The sequence below is a fragment of the Rhipicephalus sanguineus genome, chromosome 8, assembly GCF_013339695.2.
Source record: "Rhipicephalus sanguineus isolate Rsan-2018 chromosome 8, BIME_Rsan_1.4, whole genome shotgun sequence".
NCBI lineage: Eukaryota > Metazoa > Arthropoda > Arachnida > Ixodida > Ixodidae > Rhipicephalus > Rhipicephalus sanguineus.
This window is the reverse complement of record NC_051183.1, coordinates 77289479-77314334: the sequence shown is the minus strand read 5'-3', so window position 1 is coordinate 77314334 and position 24856 is coordinate 77289479. Positions and strand designations below refer to the sequence as shown.

General features: G+C 44.6%; 2 protein-coding genes and 1 non-coding gene across 5 annotated transcripts in view; all 3 read left to right on the top strand.

The window, feature by feature from the left end:
• LOC119402122 (zinc finger protein 502) overlaps window positions 1–24856 on the top strand; it is a 75647-nt gene that overhangs the window by 45293 nt on the left and 5498 nt on the right. Inside the window, exon 8 of one of the 3 annotated variants that reach the window (XM_049418508.1) lies at window positions 804–1232. In XM_049418508.1, the coding sequence (XP_049274465.1) occupies window positions 804–1185 (382 nt within the window). In that variant the 3' untranslated portion in view covers window positions 1186–1232. Of the gene's footprint in view, window positions 1–803; window positions 4903–24856 lie in introns of those variants that run through there. The other 2 variants (XM_037669243.2, XM_049418507.1) reach the window with 2 other exon arrangements.
• Window positions 2035–2108, top strand: Trnap-ggg (transfer RNA proline (anticodon GGG)). The gene has a single exon. It is a non-coding gene; the product is annotated as a tRNA-Pro (tRNA).
• Window positions 8745–24856, top strand: part of LOC125756269 (zinc finger protein 239-like) — a 52274-nt gene continuing 36162 nt past the window's right edge. The window contains exons 1-4 of the mRNA XM_049418505.1: window positions 8745–9010; window positions 9076–9189; window positions 10534–10656; window positions 20942–21000. Of these exons, the coding sequence (XP_049274462.1) occupies window positions 8806–9010; window positions 9076–9189; window positions 10534–10656; window positions 20942–21000 (501 nt within the window). The 5' untranslated portion in view covers window positions 8745–8805. The remainder of the gene's footprint in view (window positions 9011–9075; window positions 9190–10533; window positions 10657–20941; window positions 21001–24856) is intronic.

Sequence of the window (24856 nt, the reverse complement as noted above, 5' to 3'; positions counted from 1 at the left end):
GTGTGCCATTAATATTGCACAAATACCCACTTATGAATCATCAGTGTGTTTTGACATTGTTTTCTGCTGCTTGTCTAATTTGAAGCATGGGATATTTTAGTTGAGTTTGATGGTTCCGTCACGTCCAGTCACCGGTGGTAAACTGTATAAGATTCTTTTACGCTTCTGCTGTACATATCTTTTTGCCGCTTATGTGCATAAATAACGGTATAGAAAATGCGTATGTGTGCTACAGTGGGAGCAAACAAAAATTCATCGTCCTTCCTGCCTCGAAAGTTATTCTTCCTTTATAACGAGCTCAAGCATTCCTACAAATTTTTTAACAGTGGAGCTGTTAATACCGAAGGAAATCCTTGGTGATCCGTCGTCCACACTTTCTAGCCCAGCTGCGAGAGTCAAGCCTGACGAGAGGGAGGTCATGGGTTAAGCTAAGTGGGTGAAGGGGAAGCCTAGTGTAGCGAGTCGAGCCTGGTCGAGGAAGTGTAGCAATGTGGAGAGGGTGAAGCTGTGTGGAGAGGAGGAGAGCAAAGGCAAAGCTGTGGTGCTAGTGGAGCAGGTGGTGTGGAGAGGAGGAGAGAGCTGGAGTGTGATTTTCAGTGCCGGTAAAAGGAGTCGACCAATGGTAGCGTGTGCTTGAGCACAGGTGGTGCCGTTGAGAGAAAAGTAAGGACACCCCAAGAGTTAGCGAAAATGGAGAAAAGGCACTAGCCTTGGCGACGTTAAGTCAGTTGAAGCTGCGCATAATTCTTTTGCTAAGTGATGCGCTAACAAATGCTTTCACGTCTCTCCACAATCGCATGCAGGTCTCGTCTCACAATGCACGGACAAATCCACGGGGTCAAGTACGTGTATTGCAGCGTATGCAGCCAGAGCTTCAGCGGCAACAAAGACCTCGAGATGCACAAGCACATCGTACATGCAGAGGAAAGGCCTTTCAAGTGCAGTGAGTGTGGTCAGTGCTTCAAGATTTCGAAGAACCTCAGTCGCCACAAGAAGTCACACTCGGAGGTCTTCATAACGCATGCCTGTCTCACATGTCAAAAAATGTTTCTCAATAGGAAGGAACTTGAGTGTCACCTGCGGAGACATACGAGCGAGCGGCCCTTTCAGTGCAGCCATTGCAACCAGAGCTTCACCAGGCTCAGCAGCGTCAGGAAGCATGAACGCAGAAAGCATGTGGGCTAGCACCTACATGACTGATTGCACTGTAACTGTGCCTCATCGACTTTAAGGTATAGGAGCACCACTGTGTGGGCCACTTTTGGCTTAAAATAGTTGCCAGTGACAAGGAAGAGGAACAGGTGGTGCAGACAATGAAGTCTCAGTGAAAAGGCTAGGACGGGCGCAACAGCTGTGCCACTTGCGCCAATTCCATACAATTCCTTATTTTTGCGCCAAAATGCTTGACTAGTCCCAAGTGTTCTCAGTTGCAATAATTTCAGCAAGAAATAGAGGCCGCCTTGGCCACCTGCAGTTTGGGCATCATCATCCAATCCAATACAGAAGCGCAGACGCTAACCTTAACCCCACCACGAAAGAAAAGGAGAAACATGAAGGTAAAAAAACTCCATGAGAATAAAGGGCTACGGCTTTAAAATTTCCTGGCCTTCTTCTATCGTGTGCAGGACGCTTTTAAGCCACTTTCGCTGCAGTACGGCGATGTTTTGTGGAAAAGTGTGCTAAAATTTAGAAGAGGCTATTAGTACTAGCTGTCGCAGGACACAGAACATTTTCTGCTTACGCCATGTAATTGTGATCGCTGACGTCTAAAAAGTTTATTGGCAGTCGCTCAGAGCTGTAGTATTGCAAATGAGATCTACGGAATCCCACAAGGTAGCAGAAGGGGAAATAGACAACCTGAGAAATCCGTATGGATTTCCTTGTGGCTTCATGTTATAAACGAGTGGTTGTCTATTTTCCCTTCCTTCACCCTTCCGCCACCTGGCGGGATTCTGCAGACCTCATTTGCAATACTATGTGACCATGTGCTTCGAGATGTCAATGAATTTGCCCTCGCGCTGCCAATTGCTAGCTTCCTGGTTAGCTCAATTGGTAGAGCGACCACCCTGGGAAGACGTTGGTCCCGGGTTCAAACCCCGGACCAGGACGAAATTTTTCAGCAACTAAGAAGCTTTCTTTCTGAGAAAAAAAGCTGCCAGATCCCAACGCATTGTCGGAATCGATGTAATGCAAAGCAGCCAGCAAAGAGCTGGATACATCGCCTTGTCTGTCATTGAGGAAAGTGCGTGCCACTCATGTTATTTATGTTCGTTACACAGTAAACGTCGCGCATTACCAATTTCGGGGTAGATCAAGCTAGCGAAACGGCCGCCAGCGCACCATGAGCGCGGCACGTAAGTCATGCTGTACATGACATGCTTTCATGATTTTCATGTTAAGTTGCGTTATTTATGTTCGTCCTACAGTTACATCGCGCAATACCGATTTCGGGGTAGATCAAGCTAGCGAAACGGCCGCCAGCGCACCATGAGCGCGGCACGTAAGTCGTGCTGTACATGACATACGTGTCATGATTTTCATGTTAAGTCATGTTATTTATGTTCGTCACACAGTCACATCGCGCACCAATTCCTGGGTAGATCAAGCCAGCAAAACGGCCGCCAGCGCACCGTGAGCGTGGCACGTAAGTCATGCTGTACATGACATGCGTGTCATGATTTTTATGTTAACTCATGTTATTTATGTTCGTTACACAGTAACGTCGCGCAGTACCAATGTTGGTATATATCAAGCTAGTGAAACGGCCGCGAGCGCACCATGAGCGTGGCATGTATATCATGCTGTACATGACATGCATGTCATGATTTGCACGTTTGGACCTGTCAGTTATGTCCGTCATACGCTCTTGTCACGCTGTATCAATTTTGGTATATATCAAGTTAACGAAACGGCCGTAAGAGCACCAAGACAGCGGCATGTATATCATATCGTTCATGACATGCATGTCATGATTTTCATGATATGACTAGTCATTCATGTTCGCCATACAGTCGTGTTATGCCATACCAATTTTGGTGTACATTCGATTAACGAAACGAGCAGGAGAGCACAAAGTTGCAGGCGGCTAGATAGATAGATACTCTCAAAGTCGCAGAAGTTCGCTAAGAAATGCTTCGCATTTAATATGAATTTCCTTGTGGCTTTGTGCTACAAACGGGTGGTTGTCTATTCAGAGCTGTGTATGATGTTTCTGTGGCCCTGAGAAACAATAAACAAAAATGTACGGCAGTTTTCTTGTTTGTTTGTTTTTTGCCACCCCCACTCGGTCCTGCTTTGTGAATCTCCAGATTTCAAGGTCGCGAAGTTGGCGAGTCCACATTAGCATTTGCAGCTCATGTCAAATCATTTGGCAGGCACTGCTAATGCTGTGTCATTGTTATCTCTATAGGGCAGTTCAATACACTGCTTTTATTGAAATAGCAGTGCTCATGTGCACTGTGCAAGAGCTAGCTGATGTTGAATTGTTTGTACATATTTTTGCTTTCTTTTCTAAAAGTAAGCCTTCTTTTTATACTGCTCCAAGTTTGAGATTTGTGCTAAAATATGGAGTTTTTTTTCCCCCGTAACCTGCTCCAAACTTGAATTTTCATGCTTCAAAAGCAACATTCTGCTGCCCAGAGAATTGCTCCAAATCCTATTTTGGCTGTTGCACCCCTGCTAGGATATGCGCGCTGGACGACACACATCCTAGCCTAGACGCATATTCTAGTTTCGACTGGACAATGGACAGTGTTTGTCATCGACGTTGCGGCAGCGTAGAGGGATGCAGAGGACCAGTCAAAGTGGACTGCGCAGCTTTCACGAGCTCGTGCGCTAAAGGGACTGACTTGCACATTCGTGAGGGCCTGACCAGCACTTTCATCTTATAGGTCCTTGAGTTCTGAAGACTGGTGTGCTTGCAACCATGGTGCTCACTGGTTCAAACGGCACCTTTGGGGCAGTCCTTTTCACACAGAACTCTAAGCTGGCAAAATGGATGAACAAACAGTGGACGAAACAACTTGTCTCCATCATTGTATACCTGGCGCTTGTGTTCTCCATGAGAAATGGAACATGAAGGCATAATGGCTCGCAAGTCTCCCATTTTGAATAATAAAGACTGTGGTGACAGACTTAAGCTCGTGTGAAATATCCCACCAAGCTTGGAATTGTGAAGCAAACGCAAATGACAGTGCTTCTAAAAGGCAGCAGCATGATGAATGCTTTTATCTGAACAACTAACCGCAGAGATTGTGTTACTTTCAGAACTGCTTTATGTAAGCACCTAACTGTAATATCCATGACAGAGCACATATAAATGTAGAAAGGTTGAAAATGTACACATGTTATAAGAAATAGAGTGCCGCCACATTCCTTGATGCACACTTGGCATTATTAGCAAGTGTAGGAATGGGAATGCCACTGTATTTTAAGGCAAGCTTGGCAAAGGACTTTTCGAAGAAACACTTATATCTTTGTAAATAAGCTTCGCCACCTACGGCAATAATAAATATATTTTAGTGGGAACTGTTGAAGGTATGCAAGTGGTGGGCCGGTGTAGGGAGTAGAATAGCCTAGCCAAAAAATCTATAGTTGACATTTTACAGGCCTTGAACTTGAGCGAAGTGCTCCAATAAATGAAAGAAATAAGCCACAGTCACACATAAATAAAATCTTGTTTACTTCAACATTGCGTAAACGAGTGGTAAATAGGTAAGTTGTGCAATTCACGTGTATAAAATACACGACTGACCAGAAGGTTGCTACCGAGTACACTTGATTTCCATATTAGACTGGTGGTGTGTGTATAACTGTGTGCCACCATGCATGCTCAACGGCACTCTTTTTTTTTTTCGCATTGGTGTGTGTGCTAAACCTGCACATAGTAAACGTGACAAAGGGCCTTTCTTCATCATCAGGACTGCTTCACTGAAGTGTTCAAGCCTCGAGGTACTTCACCCTCAGTGATATGACATCTCTTACCAAACGCTACGTAAAATAGGCGTTTCTTGCAGCAGTATCATATCATACTGAATGTCTTCACATGTTGTTGTTCTAGGTATATTGAGAGAAATGAAAGAGGGAAATGGGCAACCGCATATAACGTGAACGTATGCATGTGTCTTCACCTCGTGCTGCCTGAATGTAGGCTATCGCGGCCACCACACAAATCAGCAACGTTCACAGTTCCGCAGATTGTGCATTGGCACAGGCGTGCGCAGGGTTCCCCATATCAGGGGGGGCGAAGGTTCATCACAGTGCCCCCCCCCCTCCTGCTAAGTCAATGTACAAGGCAGATTTTGCGCCCAACCCCCTCTTAGGTGACTAGAAGGGGCGGCACCAGCGTATCGGATGGACTGATTTGGAGTCGGTATCATCGCGGCTGTGTGAGGTGAGTACCGGCTAGCTGACCTGTATCATTTTGCTTTTGCTCGTGCCTGTTGTCTCAAGCTGTGTGCGTGTTGTGTAAATGTGCATGCCAGATGGCTTGATCCAGAAATCATCCTCGGGTATGTTACAAAGTACATATGTAATGCATGTGTTCAAGTGCGAATTAAATTTTGTTTATTTGCCTGTTTATACAGTAAAAAGCTCGTTAATTTGGAAAATTGGGTAATTCGGACGTGTTCTGTGGTCCCGGCAAGCATACTTATTGTTCAGTGGCATCAAACTCTCGTTATTTGGTCATGTTATTTGGTCAACCAATACGTTGAACTAAATAAATGTAAATCAAACCTTCGGCCTATTGAATTTGGGGTTCCTCAGGGTAGCATACTAGGACCGATTCTCTTCCTTTTCTATATTAATGATATTGTGAGAATCTATGAGGATTGTAAATATATTATATATGCCGACGATTGCTCGGTACTTCTTGAAGGAAGAGACTTGGAGACCATAAAACGAAAGGGTGACACATTCTGTCATAACTTACAGGCCTGGTGCAAGTTCAATAGGCTTACTTTAAACGAATTGAAAACTAAATGTGTGTTGTTCCGTGCCCCGGGAATTTTAAGAAACATCGACGATTATATAATTCTCGGGCCATTTCAAATCAAAGTAGAGAAACATATTAAGATTCTCGGCGTAATTTTTTCCGAAAATATGTCCTGGAATGAACATGTGAAAACCTTATTGCCAAAATTAAGCAGAGTAGCCGGTGTATTAAGCCGGAACCGTCACACTTTTCCTGTTAGCATTAAAAGAATGTTATATTTCGCGCTCTTCAACTCTTACTTATATTATTGCACACTAATATGGGGAAACACAACATTATCAAACTTACAGCAAATATTCTTGGCCCAAAAAAAAGCACTTCGTTCAATAGAAAACGCCTCGTTTCTAGAACACACAGAACCTTTATTCCACAAACATAAAATTATGAAGATTCACAACATATACAAACAAACTACTGAGAACATACAAAAATGCCACATTAGGAAGAACAGAGCTATTCGAAGCAATAGCAAATCTCCGAGCAAATACAATTTCCTATCCTTTCAGGATCACCCACCATACCATGTTCCTTTCTCGCGTACCCATTATGGAAAAGAAAAACTTGATTACGTACTTGCAACCACACTAAATGAACTAGAACAAAGAAATGTTGATGTTCTTAACTGTACTAAAAAAACCTTACTAGATCTGTTTTTATAAATGTGTTGGAACTACTCATGTTCGTATATTTACAGCAGCCGGTTTTACTAAAGTGATTGTAAATTAAAACATACATTGGTGTTTTTTTTTTTTTTTCAGTTCAGCAACGTAGATTAGGTAACTACTTTTGGTAGTAGCACTTGTATATACTGCGGCTACATAGACTTGCTTAGATGTTTCGTCCTGTCACTGCTGCTGTACGGGTGACCAGAGCTTAGTCAAGCTGCGCAAGCGCAGCTTTTTTCTCTGGTCCCCTATTTTCGCAGCGACAATGCAGTGTATTGTCTGAAGCGAAAATAACATTTGATTTGATTGATTGATTGATTGATGTTCGGCCGCAACCCGGTTGCTTCGGACGATGCTCGGAGCGCACCAAGCACGAAACGCCGCAAATGTGCTACGCAAGGAAGCGAAAATGGCATTTGCTAACAACCGAAACAGCCGCGGGCTTACAGAAAGACGTACGTCGCCATCTACAATCGCTTGTTTCTTTCCATTTCGATTTTACTCGATGCATGCAAACTATATGATCGCGCCAATAGCGACTGGGGTCAAATATGTGACAAGCAGTAGTTTCGTTGCTGCCACATGCCTTTGGAACTGCGTAGTCATCATTGATCATTGTGCATTAGCCAGCCAGGGTAATTCAGCAGCCGATGTGCTCTGCAGTTTCGTTTCAACCCCCCCCCCCCCCACCCCGAAATTTGTCAGTTTTGCTTGCGTATATATACACGCACACCTGCAAATGTACGCTCGAACATAAAGTATGGTGACCCCCCCCCTCCCGAAAAACATTTCTGGCTACGCGCCTGCCTCCCAGGTACAGTATTCCCAGGTGAACTGTCTGCGACGCTCAGTGGCTTGGCAGCTGTTGAAGATGGATCTCCCACTCTCATTTCCCGACCAGACGCTCTGCGATTCCTCCTTTTTTTGTGTGTGTGAGTGTGTGTGTGCAGAAAACATTGCGCCGATGGACATATTCATTCCCAACCATAGACGTGCGCAGGGTGCCCGCTCAGGGGGGAAGGTTCATCGCAGCGCCCCCCCCCCCTTTCCCCTGTGCGCACGCTTATGTTCCCAACTGTGTGAGTCTACGAAGAAAAGCTTGGCCCATACCAAAACGGCAGAGGGAGCACAGAAAAATGAACAAGGCAGATTGAAGGCAGGGGCGTAGCCGGGGGGGGGGGGGGTCAAACCGCCCCGAAATTTTTCAGTTGCTTGCGTATATATACACGCGCACATACAAACGCACGCACGAACATACATAAAGTATGGTTAACCCCCCCCCCCCCCCCCCCCGAAAAAAATTTCTGGCTACGCGTCTCTGAAGGGGCCATGACGGTCATCCAACAATTTGCGGTTTTCAGCGAGAATTGGAAGCGGAGGGTCTCCTGTGCCTGTACATATATATGAAAGACGGACTGTAAGTGAATATTTCAGTGCATCGCCGGCGACCGTCACTTTTCCATGGCGCGTGTGACGTCATGTGCTGCTCGGCGCGGAGCCGTTGTATTCTACCAAGTTTTCAGCCGCTGCAAACCGTTCAATTTCAATGCCAACAGCTATCAACAGCTGAGCACGGAACGAGGACACGAGAGAGTTGTGCGCTTCCTACCAAGATGGATCCATATACCAACTTGCCCGATATAATTGTTTATTGAGCACGGAACAAAATCGTTCGCCGTACTGCAGGCGCTTGCACGGCTAGCAGCTTGTTACATCACGGCTCGCGAATTTGCCGGTGTTGCCATACTCTCAGTTTCATAAAAATATTGAGTTTACTAGTGCTCGACTAAATGCGCTAAAATTTCGCCAGCTTGTTTGTGAACGCAGAAGGATTAACCCAACCCAGATTATGATAGAAAATTAGGTGTCATGGCCTCTTTAAAAAGATCTCCAAAGAAGACAACGTCGACGAACTCTCTGTGTGCGCAAGACTTCTCTACTCAAGGGAAAAGTGCCGCCAATGAGCGTATAAAGTCCATGAGTATCTCTAACCCTAGCGCCGCGAGGGCCACCACAGAAGAGACCGGCGCTGCTATCGCTATGACGTGTTAAACGACATCACGTGACCCTCCTTTGTCGCCGAAAGCTTTGCCAACGTTGCTCGTTGCATCTCATGCCCGAGGTTGAAGCTTTGTTTTCTTCAGCATGGTATATTGCTCTGTGCCGCAGTGCCGAACGTATTCGACCGAGCCCGGTGTTAGTTTCCATGCATACCCCAAAACCAAGGAGCAGCGAGATGCGTGGTTGATAAAGCTTAAAAGGGGGAAGCAACCCAGCATCCATCAGCGCGTGTGTAGCAAGCACTTTCGCGAAGAAGATTTTGTGTACTGCGTTGGAGCTAAAATGTTCGGTAAGTGCTACGTGAGACTTTTCGTGACTGTACACATAGGAATTTACGACGTTTATTTGCGCCAGGCTGGAAAAGGCGGTGCCTGGTTCCCGAAGCAGTGCCGTCGCAAAACCTTCCTGACCGGCCCTTGGACCGGTCAAAACACACCGAGCGTCGCCGTAACCGGGAGCTGGAGATAAGTACGTGACTGTCCTCCTTCGGTTTGCGTAACTTGGGGGTCACGCGCAACATGCGATGCGGAAACTGACTCGCGGATCATTTTTCTTGGCAATGAAGGAAATAAGGCTACGGGAGCGGAGCTACTGTACATGTACTGCTCCGCGAAGTAGTCCGGTTAGGCGCGCGTTTCGAATTTAGTTTTGGTTTGTGAACTTTCCGGATCTCCTGTGACGGCCGTTTCACTATTCGAGCGGGCGTCACAGGCTTAGCCATTTGTTAGTGCAATTCGTCACAAGCTCCCTCGGCGAGTCGTCGGATAAGCTAGAGGGTGACGATCATGAGCGCTCACCTGAAGACGAAGACGCTATTTTTGCTGTGAGTTGCACGTAAAAGATGCGACGTTTTCACAGGCGCAAAAAACGCGAAATGACACTGCATAAAGTAAAACAAACATAAATATCTCCTTGGTGCGCGCTGATCCTCTTTTCAAAGAGCGCCCCGTAGAAAGAAAAGTAATGTTGTTTTTATTCTCACGCAGAAAACACAGATGCAGTTGCGGGACTATATTCTTCAGCGATAGCACACGCGTAGTTCGGCTCTGTAGCCTTCCCTTAATTGCCAAGAAAAGTTGTCCGCTAGTATAGTCTTGGTGTAATTTTATTACGTAGACCGCGACGGGTGCATTTTCGAGCCCTCCACTATGGCGTCCCTCATAATCGTATCATGGTTTTGGGACGTTAAACCCCAGATATTATTATTGATTTCATTACGTAGTTTTTCTTTTTTCTTGGCAATAGCGCACATGCAGCATCTCGCGCAAGGGATACCTTGTAAAGCAATTAATTTTGTCATAAGCAAAAGCGAGGTGCGTTTGCGTGTTCTTTTGTGCGTGGTTGTTGTGCTCAGTTTTTGTGAAGCGTTGCCTTGTGGTTATGTATCGCCAGCTGCAAGTGATAGTCTAGTGAGCGTGGCTGTGTAAAATAAAGTTCCGCTATGACGAATTTGTTTTGTGCAGCGCTGGACTTAGGTAGTGTCAACAATTGCGGGAACCCGGAAGAGCTGCGCTTTTATGTGTAATGTTTCCTGTAGCTTATAAGCAAGTATTTACGGTGTCGCACATGCAAATTCGACCGTTTATGAATCCAAAGAGAGGCTTTTTGGGGGTATTTGGGGTGTGTGGAATGAATTGATGAAAAAGAAAAGCACTGCAATGGAAAGTTTAGCATAACTTGTGCACAATCAAAGCAAATCACTGCAATTTGCTAGAATGCATGGAGCTCGCTCTAATGCACTGTTAGTGTGTACACTATAAAGAAAGCTGAAAAAAATTCATCGCATAGACGCTGCTGTTGTTACATCTGCAGATGATCTGCCATTGGCAGAGGTCTTCGCCAAGGACAAAGAAGCAGCAGTGGACAATGAGCCGCAGCCCTCCACCAGTACAGCGGAATTCGTAGACGAACAAATGACTGCTGCTGCAGATATTGGTAAGCATACTGGTACAATTTTTTCTCATGCAATAATATTTCTGCTTTCAAGGGTCACTCAAATTTATTCTGCATGCTTCAAATGATCCCGTAAACATTGAAGTAGTGATGGCGGACATCGGTATCCAAGTTGACACAAGACACCAGCCACTAAGTATATCGAATGTTCGTGACACGAAAGCCCTCAATGAGCTGACCGGTGTTCCATGTAGGAAAATTTGCGCTAAACTAGAAAAGGACAACACAAAGAAGGAACACTTAAACAGATCGAGCGCACACTACCAACTGTTTTTATTGAACGTAGAGCATCAGTTAAAATAGGGAACCCCGAACTGCGCAGACACCCCGTGGCTGCGCATAGATGCACAGACACATCGAGGAACATCACGTGTTAACGCACCTTATTCATCAAAAAAGACACTTCTGCGCCGTAGAGCGTGTTCCATGTCTAGAACTTTTCTATAATTTATGCGATATCTATACTGACAGCCGCATACCAATGCAGTCTAAAAGCTTCTGCATAGCTAATGAGGATGTAGTGCTCCTGAGTTTGATTAAGTTGCACGACAACCTGCCATTTTCTTTTTTGGGTGTCCTTTTTGGTATTCACCGCACCACAGTGTCGGATATTTTTAAGTTGACTGTCACCGTCCTTGGTGAAATCTTGAGGAAGGCAGTATACTGGCCAACCAAGGAAGCTGTAATTGACAATTTGACTGTGCACTTCAAGGACTATCCTAATGTGAGAGCTGTTCTAGACTGCACAGAGATTCTACTTCAACGACCGAAGGACATGGAGTCCAGGTTATTGACGTACAGCTGGTACAAAGGTACATACACTGCTAAGGTATTGGTGTCTGAAATTCCAGGTGGGCACATAAGCTATGTGAGTCAGGCTCACGGGGTATGGGCTTCAGACACCCACATAATTAAGGAAAGTAAGATACTGGAGAAGTTCCTTCCGGCCATTGATAGCATCATGGTCAACAAAGGGCTCCATATTGATCAACTTTGCCTTGAGCATCATGTGGCAATGGTGCATCCACCATTTTTACGAAAGCGGAAACGACTTTCAAAGAAAGATGCTGAAAACAATCAGAGTATTGCGGCTGCTCGTGTACATGTTGAGCGGCCTATCCAGTGCATGAAAGTATTCAAGATTCTCTCAGGGAACTTTGGAATTGAGCTCTTTCCTTACATTAACGACATTGTAAACATTGTAGCTGGCATTGTCAACCTCTCCAAGCCGATCTTCAGCCAGGATAAATATTTACTTCGGTAACCTTGTTTCAACAATTAAGTGTGGATCAATGAAAATTGTTGGACAGTGGTGTGCGGTCGGGTTAAGTTAAATTTTTTTGCGTGCTGTATGTTATCAGCTACATACTTTCTTTTGCATAACTGCCTGTATTTTATCTATTATGAGATATTCTATTACATTTTGTCGGCACATTCATCGAGCTTCTTCTCGCATGCCTCTGTGAATTCTACATAATCAGTGCATAATAATTTTATGTAAAGTATATATTCATGAAGTGTTTGCATAACGTTCTACCTCCATTGCTTTACTTACATTGAGAATCATGTGCATGTGTGCTGAACTCGCAGTGGATTAGGAACCTCTGTCAGGCCACACAGCCTTTAGCTCTTGCTCCTCTCTATGGATGAGCAACAAATAAACTTCAAAGAACCAGTGCCAGCCTGACATAGCATTTGCATGAATTGAAGTCATGGTGAGGGAGTGATCAGCTCTCATGCAAGCTCAGTAATATAGTGACGAAAGGGAAGTCACTTGTATGGCTGAAAAAAACGAACTTGCAGGGTAGTCACAAGACTGAACACGAATGTCTATATAATCTAGGTGTGTTGTGAAAACTAAGAACATTTCATGGACATGTGCTATTTTTACTGCTTTATTTTGTCCTGGTGATGATAGCCTTAGAAAGACTACAGTTAGTTGCATGCTGAAGGTCTTGAAATAAGTTTCTGTTTCGTGAAACGAGGTCAAAACACCTTCCTCCACATGTGTTGTATCCAAGCTGATTTGCGAGTTCCTGCATCGAAGATTTTCCGATCCAAGTGAGGAACTTGCTGCTGTTTGCATCAGTGTTGGAGTCTCCCATAGGGAGCATGGTTTGATTGTGCATACTAATCACTCACATTTGTAAACGTATAAACAATGTGTATGTATATTGTCTCAGCGGTAAATGGCCACATCTGTCGCACTGTTGCCTTGTCGATGTCAAGATACACAGCAGTGGATGTCGCTTGTAGTGGCACCTCATGCTCTATCAAAGTGTCCTAAAAATGCTGTACTGAGGAAATCTTCAATGTGCGGTCATGGCAAGTGCCTGCTGCATGTGCCACCAAATTAGTGTGCATTGATTGCTGTGATGTAGAGAGAACGCAGTTGCTTGTGCATGCCCATGCAATTTGATGAGACAGAGTCAAGGTGATGTGACGGAACTTATGTATTCTTTTCTTTGTAACAGTACAGTGATTTTTGTATCAGTTAACACTTCAACCACTATTGTCTTAATGCGACCTTACGTTGGTGCAATTTCGTGAACAATGTGTGGTAGAACATAAAACAGAAAGAAGTACACACATTTCTCCACAACATAAGAAAACAACATCAAAGGGCACAGAAAACAGCACACAGTTCGCAACGTTTTGGAAGGCGAAAAAATCCGCACTGCTGACTTTGCAAAGTGTCATTTCGACTTGCACTTGGCAATAATGTTTGCTTGTTTTCTTCAGGTACAACTTTCCATTGTCGCTGCTCATTTCCTTTACTTGGAACCTTTCCAAGCTAAGAGGGCACTTAATTTCTAGAACCCTGTTTGGGCAAGTCACAGCTAACTATAGGCCATCTGGGATAGCCCCAATACATGGGTGGTCTTCTGAAACTAGAAGGCCACTGTTCTGAACTATAAGGTTTTGATGGCCCGTGCAAGATTCATAAGTTGCTCTTGCTGTTGTCTCCATCACACTGCCCCTAGCCATCGGGGCAGTTTGTACGGTGCGCACCCGCATTACAGTTCTTAATAGAGGTCTCGCGTCGAGTGGACCCATTCTTGTTCTCAACGTGTGCACAGCATATGCAATTGATGCAGTTATTAATCCTTTCCTGTACTCCATCCAACCGGGTGACTGCTTGGTCTAATGCAAGTCTCAAGATTTCATTTGTGTGCTTGTTAGTGAAGGTATTAGTAAGGTGTTCATAAATGCCCTGCATAGAGATGACTCCAGCTGAAAGGGCCGCTTTCACTGCCTCTACCAATGTTGGCGACTTCCTCGGGGAATAATCGTCTGCTGTAGTGGCTGCACTGTTGCTTGCGTTCTGTTGGACAGTCAGGAGAGGCACTGTACAGTTTACTTCACTGGACTGTACCAATCTTGGTTACTTCCTTGGGGAAGGACAGTCTGCTTGAGTGGATGTACTGTTGCTTGTGTTCTGCTGGACAGTCAGGAGAGGCACTGAACAGTGTCGTTCGCTGCACCTACTCTGCCTTTCAGATGTGTGGCATGTCATCGTTGAAGCACCGCTGCTCTGGCTTCCTGTGAAAAATGTCACAAAAAAGCAATGTAGACCACAGTAGCCATTAATTTCATCCTGTATAAACACATGACATGAGGCTGATCACACTATTAAGAAAAGTGTGATTACTTCTTGTGTTTCTTTATGACAGTTATATAACATTGTGCTGGCTAACATGAGAATTAAGAGAACACAATGAAGCTAACAGTGCAGCTTTGAAGTGTGGCATGACAGATAAAATGAATAAATCTAAGACATGAAATAGGCACTGGTCATTTTCAAGCATGACTTACCGGCCCGAGCCTTTGAGATTTTAATGTAAGACACACTACAACAACTAGCTGATTGTATCGCACTCCATTCACTTTGGTACATGTACAGATGGGTCCACTGTTAAAGGGAACACTTACAGACAGGGCACGTCCGAGTTTCGCTCCCTTGCAAAATCACAGTGGCTTAGATTTGCACAAGACTACCGGTGGTCGACAGTTCTGACTCCTTTTGACAGACTAGTGCCATACAAGGACAATGTTTCCATATCCACTTGCAGTTAGGGGGCCAACAGTATGAAAGGTGATCATTTGGGTGTTCCCTTTAACAGTGGACCGTACTGTACATACTGTTTTGGCTGTGGCAAAGTGCGGGTGACGTGTATGGCAGCTGGTATAAGAGCCTCGTGAGGATGTCTCCTTCGGGAAGCACAACATTGTTTTTCCTTTGCTGAAACAAAACACATATGTGATGCAGTTTGCAGGATTGGAGCCAAAAACAGATAAATTACAATTTATGACTGCGTATGTACAAATCGGAGTTACTTTTATCCGTTGTAAAAATGCTCATGCTATGGAACATCCATGCAACCTACTGGGATAGCTATTTACCTTTTTTACACACAGCAAGTCAATAACTTTTCTTGGTGCATGCTTCTGTGATACGCCTGCCTTCTAGGCTTTACCCAGTCATGGGCACGTTACCAGTAAAAAGTAACAGTGTTACAGTTACAGTTACCTAAGCCAAAAAAGTAACTCTGTTAGTTACAGTTTCAGAGTTTCCGAAAGTAACTTGTTACAGTTACAGTTACTGTGCAAAAGTAACGTCGTTACTTTTCCGTTACTGTATAAAATAATAGATCATAAATCAAATTATAGAATTTATTTAAGGGTTGCACGTCGTAAAACCCTAGACGAAGGAAACATAAAAGGGGGCCCAACACCAGCAATCACTTTGAACGCCTCTTACTTGAAGTGGAAAACGTGGTTGATGTACTGGAACGACGGCAGCATATCCTAAGACGTTTATTAACTATACCCAGAAGCGCATGCGAAGAGCAGTGGGGTGATTCCACGAGAGATCGAACATGCCTGTCCGGTCGCATTTTTTGTTTTGCCTGGGTTTTTTATATGTTGTGTGGGCACATTCAAAGTGCACGGAACTGAAAATTTTATTTCCAAGAAACGCTCCCAGCGCGCCAAAAAAATATTTGAAGGTGGCGGCGCATGCCTCCTGTTTTTGCTCACTGCAATGTTTTCGGATTTCACGGCCGAATTTAACGCGAACTATAAATGATGTGTCGAAAATTTCTTTTGCTGGTTTTAATACGCATTACTGTGAATTACATCCATGCTTTTTTTATGCCGTCCTCAAAAAGAAGAAAATGTGAAAAAATGGCAAACACGGCCGAAATCAAAAAAGGGTCCGAAGTTTGAGGCGCCTTGGCGCCTTTACTATTTCAAACAGAAACTTGAAAACAGTGTCAACTATAGAAAAGAGCCTTTGCAACATTTATACGGAAGATCATTTTCCTACGGGTAGCACAAAAAAATAAAAAAATAGTTAAAGAAGCGAGTTTTTTCAAAAAAGTACATTTTCAAAAAATAAATAAAAAAAACTCCGGTCTCAATTTTGACGGCAATTTTTTATCGAAGAGCGCTTATGTCAATGAACACACGGTTTTAATATCATATGTCCTCATTTGCTTTGTTTACGAGATATAACTGGCCAAAATGACCCTTGCTATGAGTGCTCACTTCAGTGCGACTGATGGTTGTTAATAGCTTGCATTGTGCGTAAATCGCAGTTTTATTTATTCTGCTGCAGCAAAACCTTGCTCTGGTGGCTTTTCGTCAAGAAAACTGTGTTCTCAGATTTTATTTGTGTCTAGCGTGTGCAAAAGCGGGCTGCTGCCGCCCTCTAAATGGCTCACGTGTAAACAGTTTGCAGCCTACAACCTCGCCTACAATCATCAGAGGAAAGATGGGCGCGCCTGTTCAAGATATCAACCGCTTCTTCTTCCTGAAGGAATGCCTGGTCTACCTCATCGCGGTTAGATGTAGACAGGTTTTCCTTGAGGAGCCTAAAGCAATGCAAGCAGACATCGCAGGTGTCGCGAAGATCCTCAGCCTATGACAGTAGCTTCTGGAGGTAGGCAACAACAAAAAGAGCAAAGAAAATAAATTTGCGCAACGAAAACGTTTTCCTCAGCAATCTTCTTTTTGTGAACGCGTAAATAATCGGCACAGAACAATCGGACGTAGCCATGGGCCGCGCGCATCGCGTGTAGTGAACAGCTAGACCTATAGAGCAAGTCGAAACGTTCATACTGAACGGCGCCGCACAAATTATCTCACATCTGCGCAGCTGTCATGAATGCCTTTCCAGAACTGCTTACGGTTTTATGACTAAGGGTGTCTACTTTTATGACTAAGGGTGTCTAAGCGCTTTGGGCTGTAATATTTAATTTGTAGGCCGCACTCATTGTCAAAACTAAGGGTAATGTCCGTCTGGTGCCACCAATGACCTTTGCTGTCCTCGACGTGGGAAAGCACTTTAGTAAAGTGGCAACAAAACATCAAAAATTGGGCAGCTTCGGCCACTCATGGCTTAATCATGCCGCACCGCACGTTTTCTGGCTGCTGAAACGCTGAGGTAAAGGTCGAGATGATACAGGAAGACGTTATCTGCGACGCCGAAAACATGTGATTGTGGGAAGTGAAATAAACGGTCGGAAATCATTGAGCTAACTTTTTTACAAATGTTGTTTAGGCACAATGTGCGTCGAATGGGGAAGATGGTTAGAGCGTACAATGCATGTAATGGAAGGGAAGCAAGCAGGCAGTGAGAAAACAACTGCATAACAGCGCGCCTGCTGATTGTGGCATTCAGTTACAGATTAAGTTGGCCTTCGCTGCATACAGATGCTTTATTCTGTGTGCAAGGAGAGTTTTGACAAAGTGACCTAAACCATGTGTTCGCGGTGTCTCGCGTGCTTCTGATTAACGAATACTGGCGGGTAAGTTGAGGTTGTAAGCTGCAAACTGCGTACGCGTTCGGCCTTTAGAGAGCGGCAGCAGCCCACCACCAAACACGCTAGACACAAAGTTTGAGAATGCATTTTTCTTGACGACAAGACACCAGAGCAAGGTTTTACTGCAGGAAAATAATTAAAACTAGATTTAAGTGCAATGCAAGCTGATGACAACTATCGATCGCACTGAAGTGAGCACACACAGCAAGGGTAATTTTGGCCCGTTAAATCTCGTGAACAAAGCAAATGAGGACATACATATTAACACGGTGTTTTCACTGACATAAGCGCTCTTCGAAAAAAAAATGGCAAAATTGAGGCCTGAGTTGTTTTATTTTTTGAAAATGTACTTTTTTGAAAAAAAACACTCGCTTCTTTAACTATTTTCTTCTTATTTCGCGCTGCCTGTAGGAAAACGATCTTCCGCATAAATGTTGCAAAGGCTCCTTGAAATACTTGGAAAAAAGCATGGATGTAATTCACAGTAATGCGTATTAAAACCAACAAGAAAATTTTCGACACATCGTTTATAGTTCGCGTTAAATTCGGCCGTGAAATCCCAAAACATTGCAGTGAACAAAAACAGGAGGTCTGCGCCGCCACCTTCAAATACTTTTTTGGCACGCTGGGAGCATTTCTTGGAAATAAAAATTTTGGGTTCCGTGCACTTTGAGTGTGCCCACGTAACATATAAAAAACCCAGGCAAAACAAAAATATCGACCGGACAGGCATGTTCGATCTCTCGTGGAATCACCCTTTAGGGGGCGGCAGCAGCCCACTTTGGCACACGGTAGAACCAAATAAAATCTGAGAACACATTTTTCTTGACTAAAAGCCACCAGAGCAAGGTTTTGCTGCAGCAGAATAATTAAAACTGTGATTTACGGACAATGCAAGCTATTAACAACCATCAGTCGCCCTGAAGTGAGCACTCACAGCAAGGGTCACTTTGGCCAGTTATATCTCGTAAACAGAGCAAATGAGGACATATGATATTAAAACCGTGTGTTCATTGACATAAGCGCTCTTCGATAAAAAATTGCCGTCAAAATTGAGACCGGAGTTTTTTTTATTTTATTTTTTGAAAATGTACTTTTTTGAAAAAACTCGCTTCTTTAACTATTTTTTTATTTTTCTGCGCTACCCGTAGGAAAATGATCTTCCGTATAAATGTTGCAAAGGCTCTTTTCTATAGTTGACACTGTTTTCAAGTTTCTGTTTGAAATAGTAAAGGCGCCAAGGCGCCTCAAACTTCGGACCCTTTTTTGATTTCGGCCGTGTTTGCCATTTTTTCACATTTTCTTCTTTTTGAGGACGGCATAAAGAAAGCATGGATGTAATTCACAGTAATGCGTATTAAAACCAGCAAAAAAAATTTTCGACACATCATTCATAGTTCGCGCTAAATTCGGCCGTGAAATCCGAAAACATTGCAGTGAGCAAAAACAGGAGGCACGCGCCGCCACCTTCAAATATTTTTTTGGCGCGCTGGGAGCGTTTCTTGGAAATAAAATTTTCAGTTCCGTGCACTTTGAATGTGCCCACACAACATATAAAAAACCCAGGCAAAACAAAAATTGCGACCGGACAGGCATGTTCGATCTCTCGTGGAATCACCCAGTGGAGAGTGCATCACGAGTGGTTACGACGTCCATTGTGTCTGCTCCATATGTTTAAGGTGTGTCAGACTCTGTTCGGAGAGCTTCCGGTCCGCTGGGCATACAATCCGTTTTTAAGTCCCGTTATTATACCTTGGAACATGGCAACGTGTGTTCACGAAATCCTAAGACTGCACACCTGCGGATGATCATGGCGGTATCTAAAAGTGCGATGCGGGGATCGGCGAAACGGGCAGGAAATGATCAACGAGGCCTAAAGAACTCAAGCGGAATGTCGCTAAAGCAACCCATGCAACGCGTTCTAAGACCGAGCTTGTTGAGCACTGCTGGATGACATGTTATAGCTTTGACCTAAACAATGCGACGACGCCGGTTTGTGAACGAAGGTGGGGGAAAAGCAACTCCTGGAATCGTGGTTCATTCGCCGCGGCCCCCCACTGGATATTTACAAGGACATGTGTGACTAGTGGACTGGTTGACCTCGGCTCATTTTTTTTTTCTTTTTTAGGATGCCACCTGCATTGGGGGTGAAACGTCTGTCATTTTGTTAATAATTGTTGCATTAAGTCGGAGTAAACATTTTACAACCAGTTACAAAGAAGTTTTAAAATATCGCTTCGCTAGTTCACGGAATTTCTGGCCTTAGCCGTTTCGAGTTCTGCTGTTTTCTAGCCACCTGTCAAACACGATTAGCTCGGAGCCTCAGACGAGGGAGACTATAAACATGGCACCCTAATGCTCCTCCACCTGTACACCGAGAACATAGCTAGATGCTCAAGTGACGAAAAGGATATATATGCTGAAAAAAAAAAACGGACGCGAACTTAGCAGGCTGTTCAGTTGAACCACGATTGATTTACATGTTGCGTTAATGACAGACCTCCAACCTCGGTCTTCTGCAGGGAAGATGATACGCTTAGTCACCTCCTCTCCTAAACTGCGAAGGGAGCCCTATTCTGGAAAGTTGAGGGGTGGAGAGGATATATGGTAAAGAAGAAAGTTCGAAAAATTGTTGCTGTTGGATAATTTTTCATAAAGACAGAAGTAACTGTAACGGTATTTTCCGTTACAGTTACTGCGAAAAAAGTAACAGTGTTACAGTTACAAGTTCCTCTAACTTAAAAGTAACTAGTTACAGTTACAAGTTACTGAACAAAGTAACTAGTTACCGGTAACGCGTTACTAGTACCTAGTTACTGCCCAAGACTGGCTTTACCCCACCGCTGGGGCAAATCATTTGAGGACAGAACTTCAGAGCTCTGTTTTGCATGTATGTGCAGGAGCACGGCTACCGTGTGCTTGCATTTGTGTTGCCTGTAACATTGTCAACTGTGCATTAGCATGGAGAAGTAAACCTTGTTTCTACAATTGAATATGCCTGCTTATTGCCTTAGTTCAATTCCAGTAGTAGAATATATAACTAGCTTGTGCAAGAAATAAATACACATTTATGCATGAAATATGCTCATACACTATGCAGAAGCTAGGTGCAAGCGAAAATTGCCTGAGCGAGCAGGAAAGAAAGATGTTCATGTGTCATCTCTTGCTCTCATTATTGTCACAACGAAGTTTGTGTCATCAAGAGCGATTATGTAGTCCTTAAAGCAATCTGATATTTTTCTGTAATGTTTTACTAGCAATATTATTCAAGAAGCAGATAGCTTCACTGTCATTACAAAATAATATGTATGTGATGCACAGTTTTGCTACAGTTCGCCAAATTCAAGCTCATTCTTGTTGTGGGTGTCCAGGATGATAAGGATAAACTTTTTTTTTTTATATACAATGCACTACATGAATAAATATGTCAGTCTTTCCAGAAACAACAAGTGCAGAAAGACCACAGAACATGCAGAAAGCTTCATCCAAGGGATGTCAGGTACAGTACTATCTGATTCATGAAACGTTTGCATTAGTCTCCATTATTGCATTTGACAAGATAGCCTTGGCCTTTTTCAAGATCTCCTCTCATGGCAACTTAGCGGCTCTGTTACGTTGTGAAAAGGACTTTGCAGAGAACATGAATTGTACTGCTAGTAAGTTATACCAGGGGTGTGCGAAAATTTGAAACTTGCAAATATCAATTCAAACTGAACAGTTCCCTACTGGATTTGGTCTTTAAATCAAACAGCTGCTATTAGTAAACAAATGTCTCTCTATTAGCTTAAGAATATTTCAAAATGGTACTATTGAGGCAGCGTGCCTATAGACATGTGTCACAGTGAAACCATAAGGTGCACATGTCATCTGCTTAGGTGCTGTTTGAAGGCCGATAAGAGAAAGCAGAAGGTGCTAGCTAGAAAACTATACTGTTACCAGTCCTGCAGCTTTGCCAAGATTTGTTCAGATTGGTTCCGTTAGCCTTAGTGTGCAATTTGAGCTCGGAAATTGATCCTGTTGAAACGACTTGAGTTTTTCCTGTTGCGTGTGTGCAGACGAGCCTACCGAGGACCTGCACACAAGAAACCCAGACACAGGATGTCGACGAGAAGTCCAGTACTGAGCTTCCAGAGATGACCTCAGATTGCAGGATGCGTAAGTGCGGAAGGGGAAGGCCACCGCATGTGTGTGTGGCCTTGGTTATTTACAGTTTGGCATGTCATCTTCATCTCGACGAGGAACTCGCGATAACATCACATTGCAGTGCACACACTTTTAGCTTTGCCATCGTACGTTATGCTGTGAAGCGTGCTAAGTGTAGGACGGGGCTACTGGATTTTGTGGGTCATAGCACATTCTGCCATGCGTGCATGCATAATAATTATTCATGCACACTATGAATGTGAGGACTGGTATGAATGCCAGTGTCTAAAAACGTTACTGCAATTCTTCAGAGCTGTACATGACGTTACAGCAGCCACGAGAAGCAAAAAAAAAAATGCACACGTCAATGTGTGTGTGTTTTGTTTTTGTCGCAAATACGAGATTATGCATTAGTTGTAATCTCCATAGCGCAGCTTTCGCAATATCATTAGCCACCAAAAAGGCCTGTTGTGAGAGTAGCACAATCTTGTCTGCTGCAGGTGACTGTGGTACGGCCACAGATCATCCGGAGTTCTACTGTGAGGAGTGTGGCGGCACATTTGTGACAGCCAAGCGACTGAAATTACATCAGCATGCCTCACACCACAAGAAAGGGAGGTTCACGTACTCCTACTGCTCCTATTCCACCAACAGGGGGTGAGCCAGTCTTCTCCTTTTCTGTATTGGGAAAGAACTCACATTCAAACCCATATGTACTGAATTGTGCACTGTATCGAACACTTCTACCATCCCCTTGGAAATACCATGCAAGAGTATACAGTCGAGCCCGACTATATCGAACCCGTTTATATCAAATTATCCCGTATATCGAACAATTTCTAAACACGGTAAATTTACATTGAGAATACATAGCAAAAGTTACTGTTACATCGAACGAAAATAGCAACGACAACCGATATATCAAACTCCATGTGCCTCAAAAGTGCCCCAGCAAGTTGGCTTTCCCTTGCGGTGGCGGGGAAAACTGCCGGCACCACCCTAGAAAAAGTGGTTTAGACCCGGTTGTGCACGGGCGAACACCCCCCTGCAAGAAATGATCCTGGCCCGCTCGCAGCGCTTACAGCCAATCAGAGACCGTCGTGCTTTCTCCGAGGCGCGGAGGCGGTAGAAGTGAGCGCCATTTTTTCTTTCTTTATGCTTGTGTGCCTGCTGCTGCCTGTTTTCGAGTCCTCATTCAGCGTGGTCTGTGCTGGTGGTGTTGCCTGTTGATGCTCTGTGAACTTTATTGGCGCGCTGTCGTCATGGCTTGTGCAAAGATGCAGAATTTGCCGTTCGCCGCGAAACTCGAAATCATAAAATCGGGTCGAGCGCGGTGAAAAGAAGTCCGACGTCGGCGCCGCGTACAAAATTCCAAGGAGCACCTTGAGTACTATTCCTGAAGAACAAGGCAGACATCAGGGCCAAGTCGGACAAAAGGCCAGGTGCCCGTGGCGCCCGACGTGTGCGCACTGCTGTGTACGAAGATGTTGAAGTGGCCGTTTACAAATGGTTTGTGGACGTTCGGTCGCGAAACATCCCGGTGTCCGGCCCTATGATCGAGCTATTACCGTCAGCTATTACTGTAAATTGACGATGGCCCATTGCCTACATCCTCCGATGTGATTAGTGCACTTGCGTTGGTCCGGCGCTATTGCGTAAATGTGGAAGGTTGCGGCCTCAGCTGCTCCAACTCGTTGGACAACGTGGAGGCGTGCGTGCTGTCGCAGGCAGCGAAGTCGTTGACACAGAAGAAAATCCAGGACTATTTTGTTCCAAAGTAGGGCACGCAAGTAAGCCACCATATTAATAAAGTACTTTTCTTAATGTTATGTGCCTTTGTGTCAAAATCCTATAGTGGGCCTATATCGAATTATGCCATATATCGAACTAATAAACGTTTTTTGGCGAGTTCGATATACCCGGGTTCGACTGTAGTACTGTATCACACATACAGGGTTGAGACTGGGTCTGGTAAAAAGAATTTATCGATTAGATTGGGGACATTAAAAATGTACAGCGGCATCTGTCAACAATGCCATAAGCTCGATCCGCCATGTTTTGTTGGGCGCAAAAACGAAACCAGTCGCATATCGCTGCCTTTCAGGTGCTAGCTGCTGGTTCGTTATCTTCATTGTGTGATGGCTTCTCAATAGTACTTCATGCGCTGTTCAGGCAACAAGGCATAGGTGGAGAGTACGCGTGGGCTGGGGGGCTTGCCCCCCCCCCCCCCTGACTGCTTCAGTGGGGGTAGAGCCTCCACTGACGCCGGCCCAGGATATTTTTTAAGAGCTTGGCTTAGGTCCCTGTCCATTGACAACATGCTGTTGGCCGTCCTGTCTGTCGGTTATTTCACAGGAGGCTGTTTATGCCAACTTCTTTTTCATTTCAGGCTTTTAAAGTTCGGCTCATGGGCCAGTGACAAGTCAAACATTCAGCGAAAAATGCCCCTCAAACATATTCGTACGTACAGAATATGTTGTATTGATGATCAACTGAAGCGACGACTTAAGCTATGACAAGTTAAAAAATTCACCGCCGATTACGATATACTGCCTAATTCGCTGAGCGCAGCTTTGTGTTCGGGCAACGCCAGCCATTTTCAAGTTTTCACTGTCTGCATTTGTAGCAAGGTAACGTTCGTTACATATTGCCACGGAAACTGCCAGCACTCGAGTGCTACGCACACTACTCTGTACATTGCAGGCGTCGCGAACCAAGTGAAACGCCGACAGCCCCGTTACGACAAGCGAAGCCAGCGGCAGGGCATGTGCCAGCCGTGCATGTGCATGAGCTCCGATGGAGGGGCCAGCACGTGCGACGGAGGAAGAAAGCTAGGTTAGAGGCCAGTATCTCGTGATAAAGACAGACTCCGCGTTCGCTCTCTTTCGTCCTCGTTCGCGCTATCAGTTACGCCGCCGACGCCAACGGCGATGCCGCTCAACGCAAGAATGGACGCCTAAGAGCTGCGCTCTAATTGTCTTGAACCCCGTAGCGAATGGTGTTGAGAACACAAAAGTGCTACTGAGAATACAAAGCAATCCCGACACAGTCAGTCCAGTGAATGTTTCCCCCAAACATACTCGCCAATAAAAAACGGGTAATTTCTTGGCTGCCTACAAATTGGTACCCTTCGACATGCCTGCCTTTATGTGCCGAGAAAAGATGGCACGCATTTTTGATTTATCAGTAAAGGGTTTTACTCCAAGTTCGGT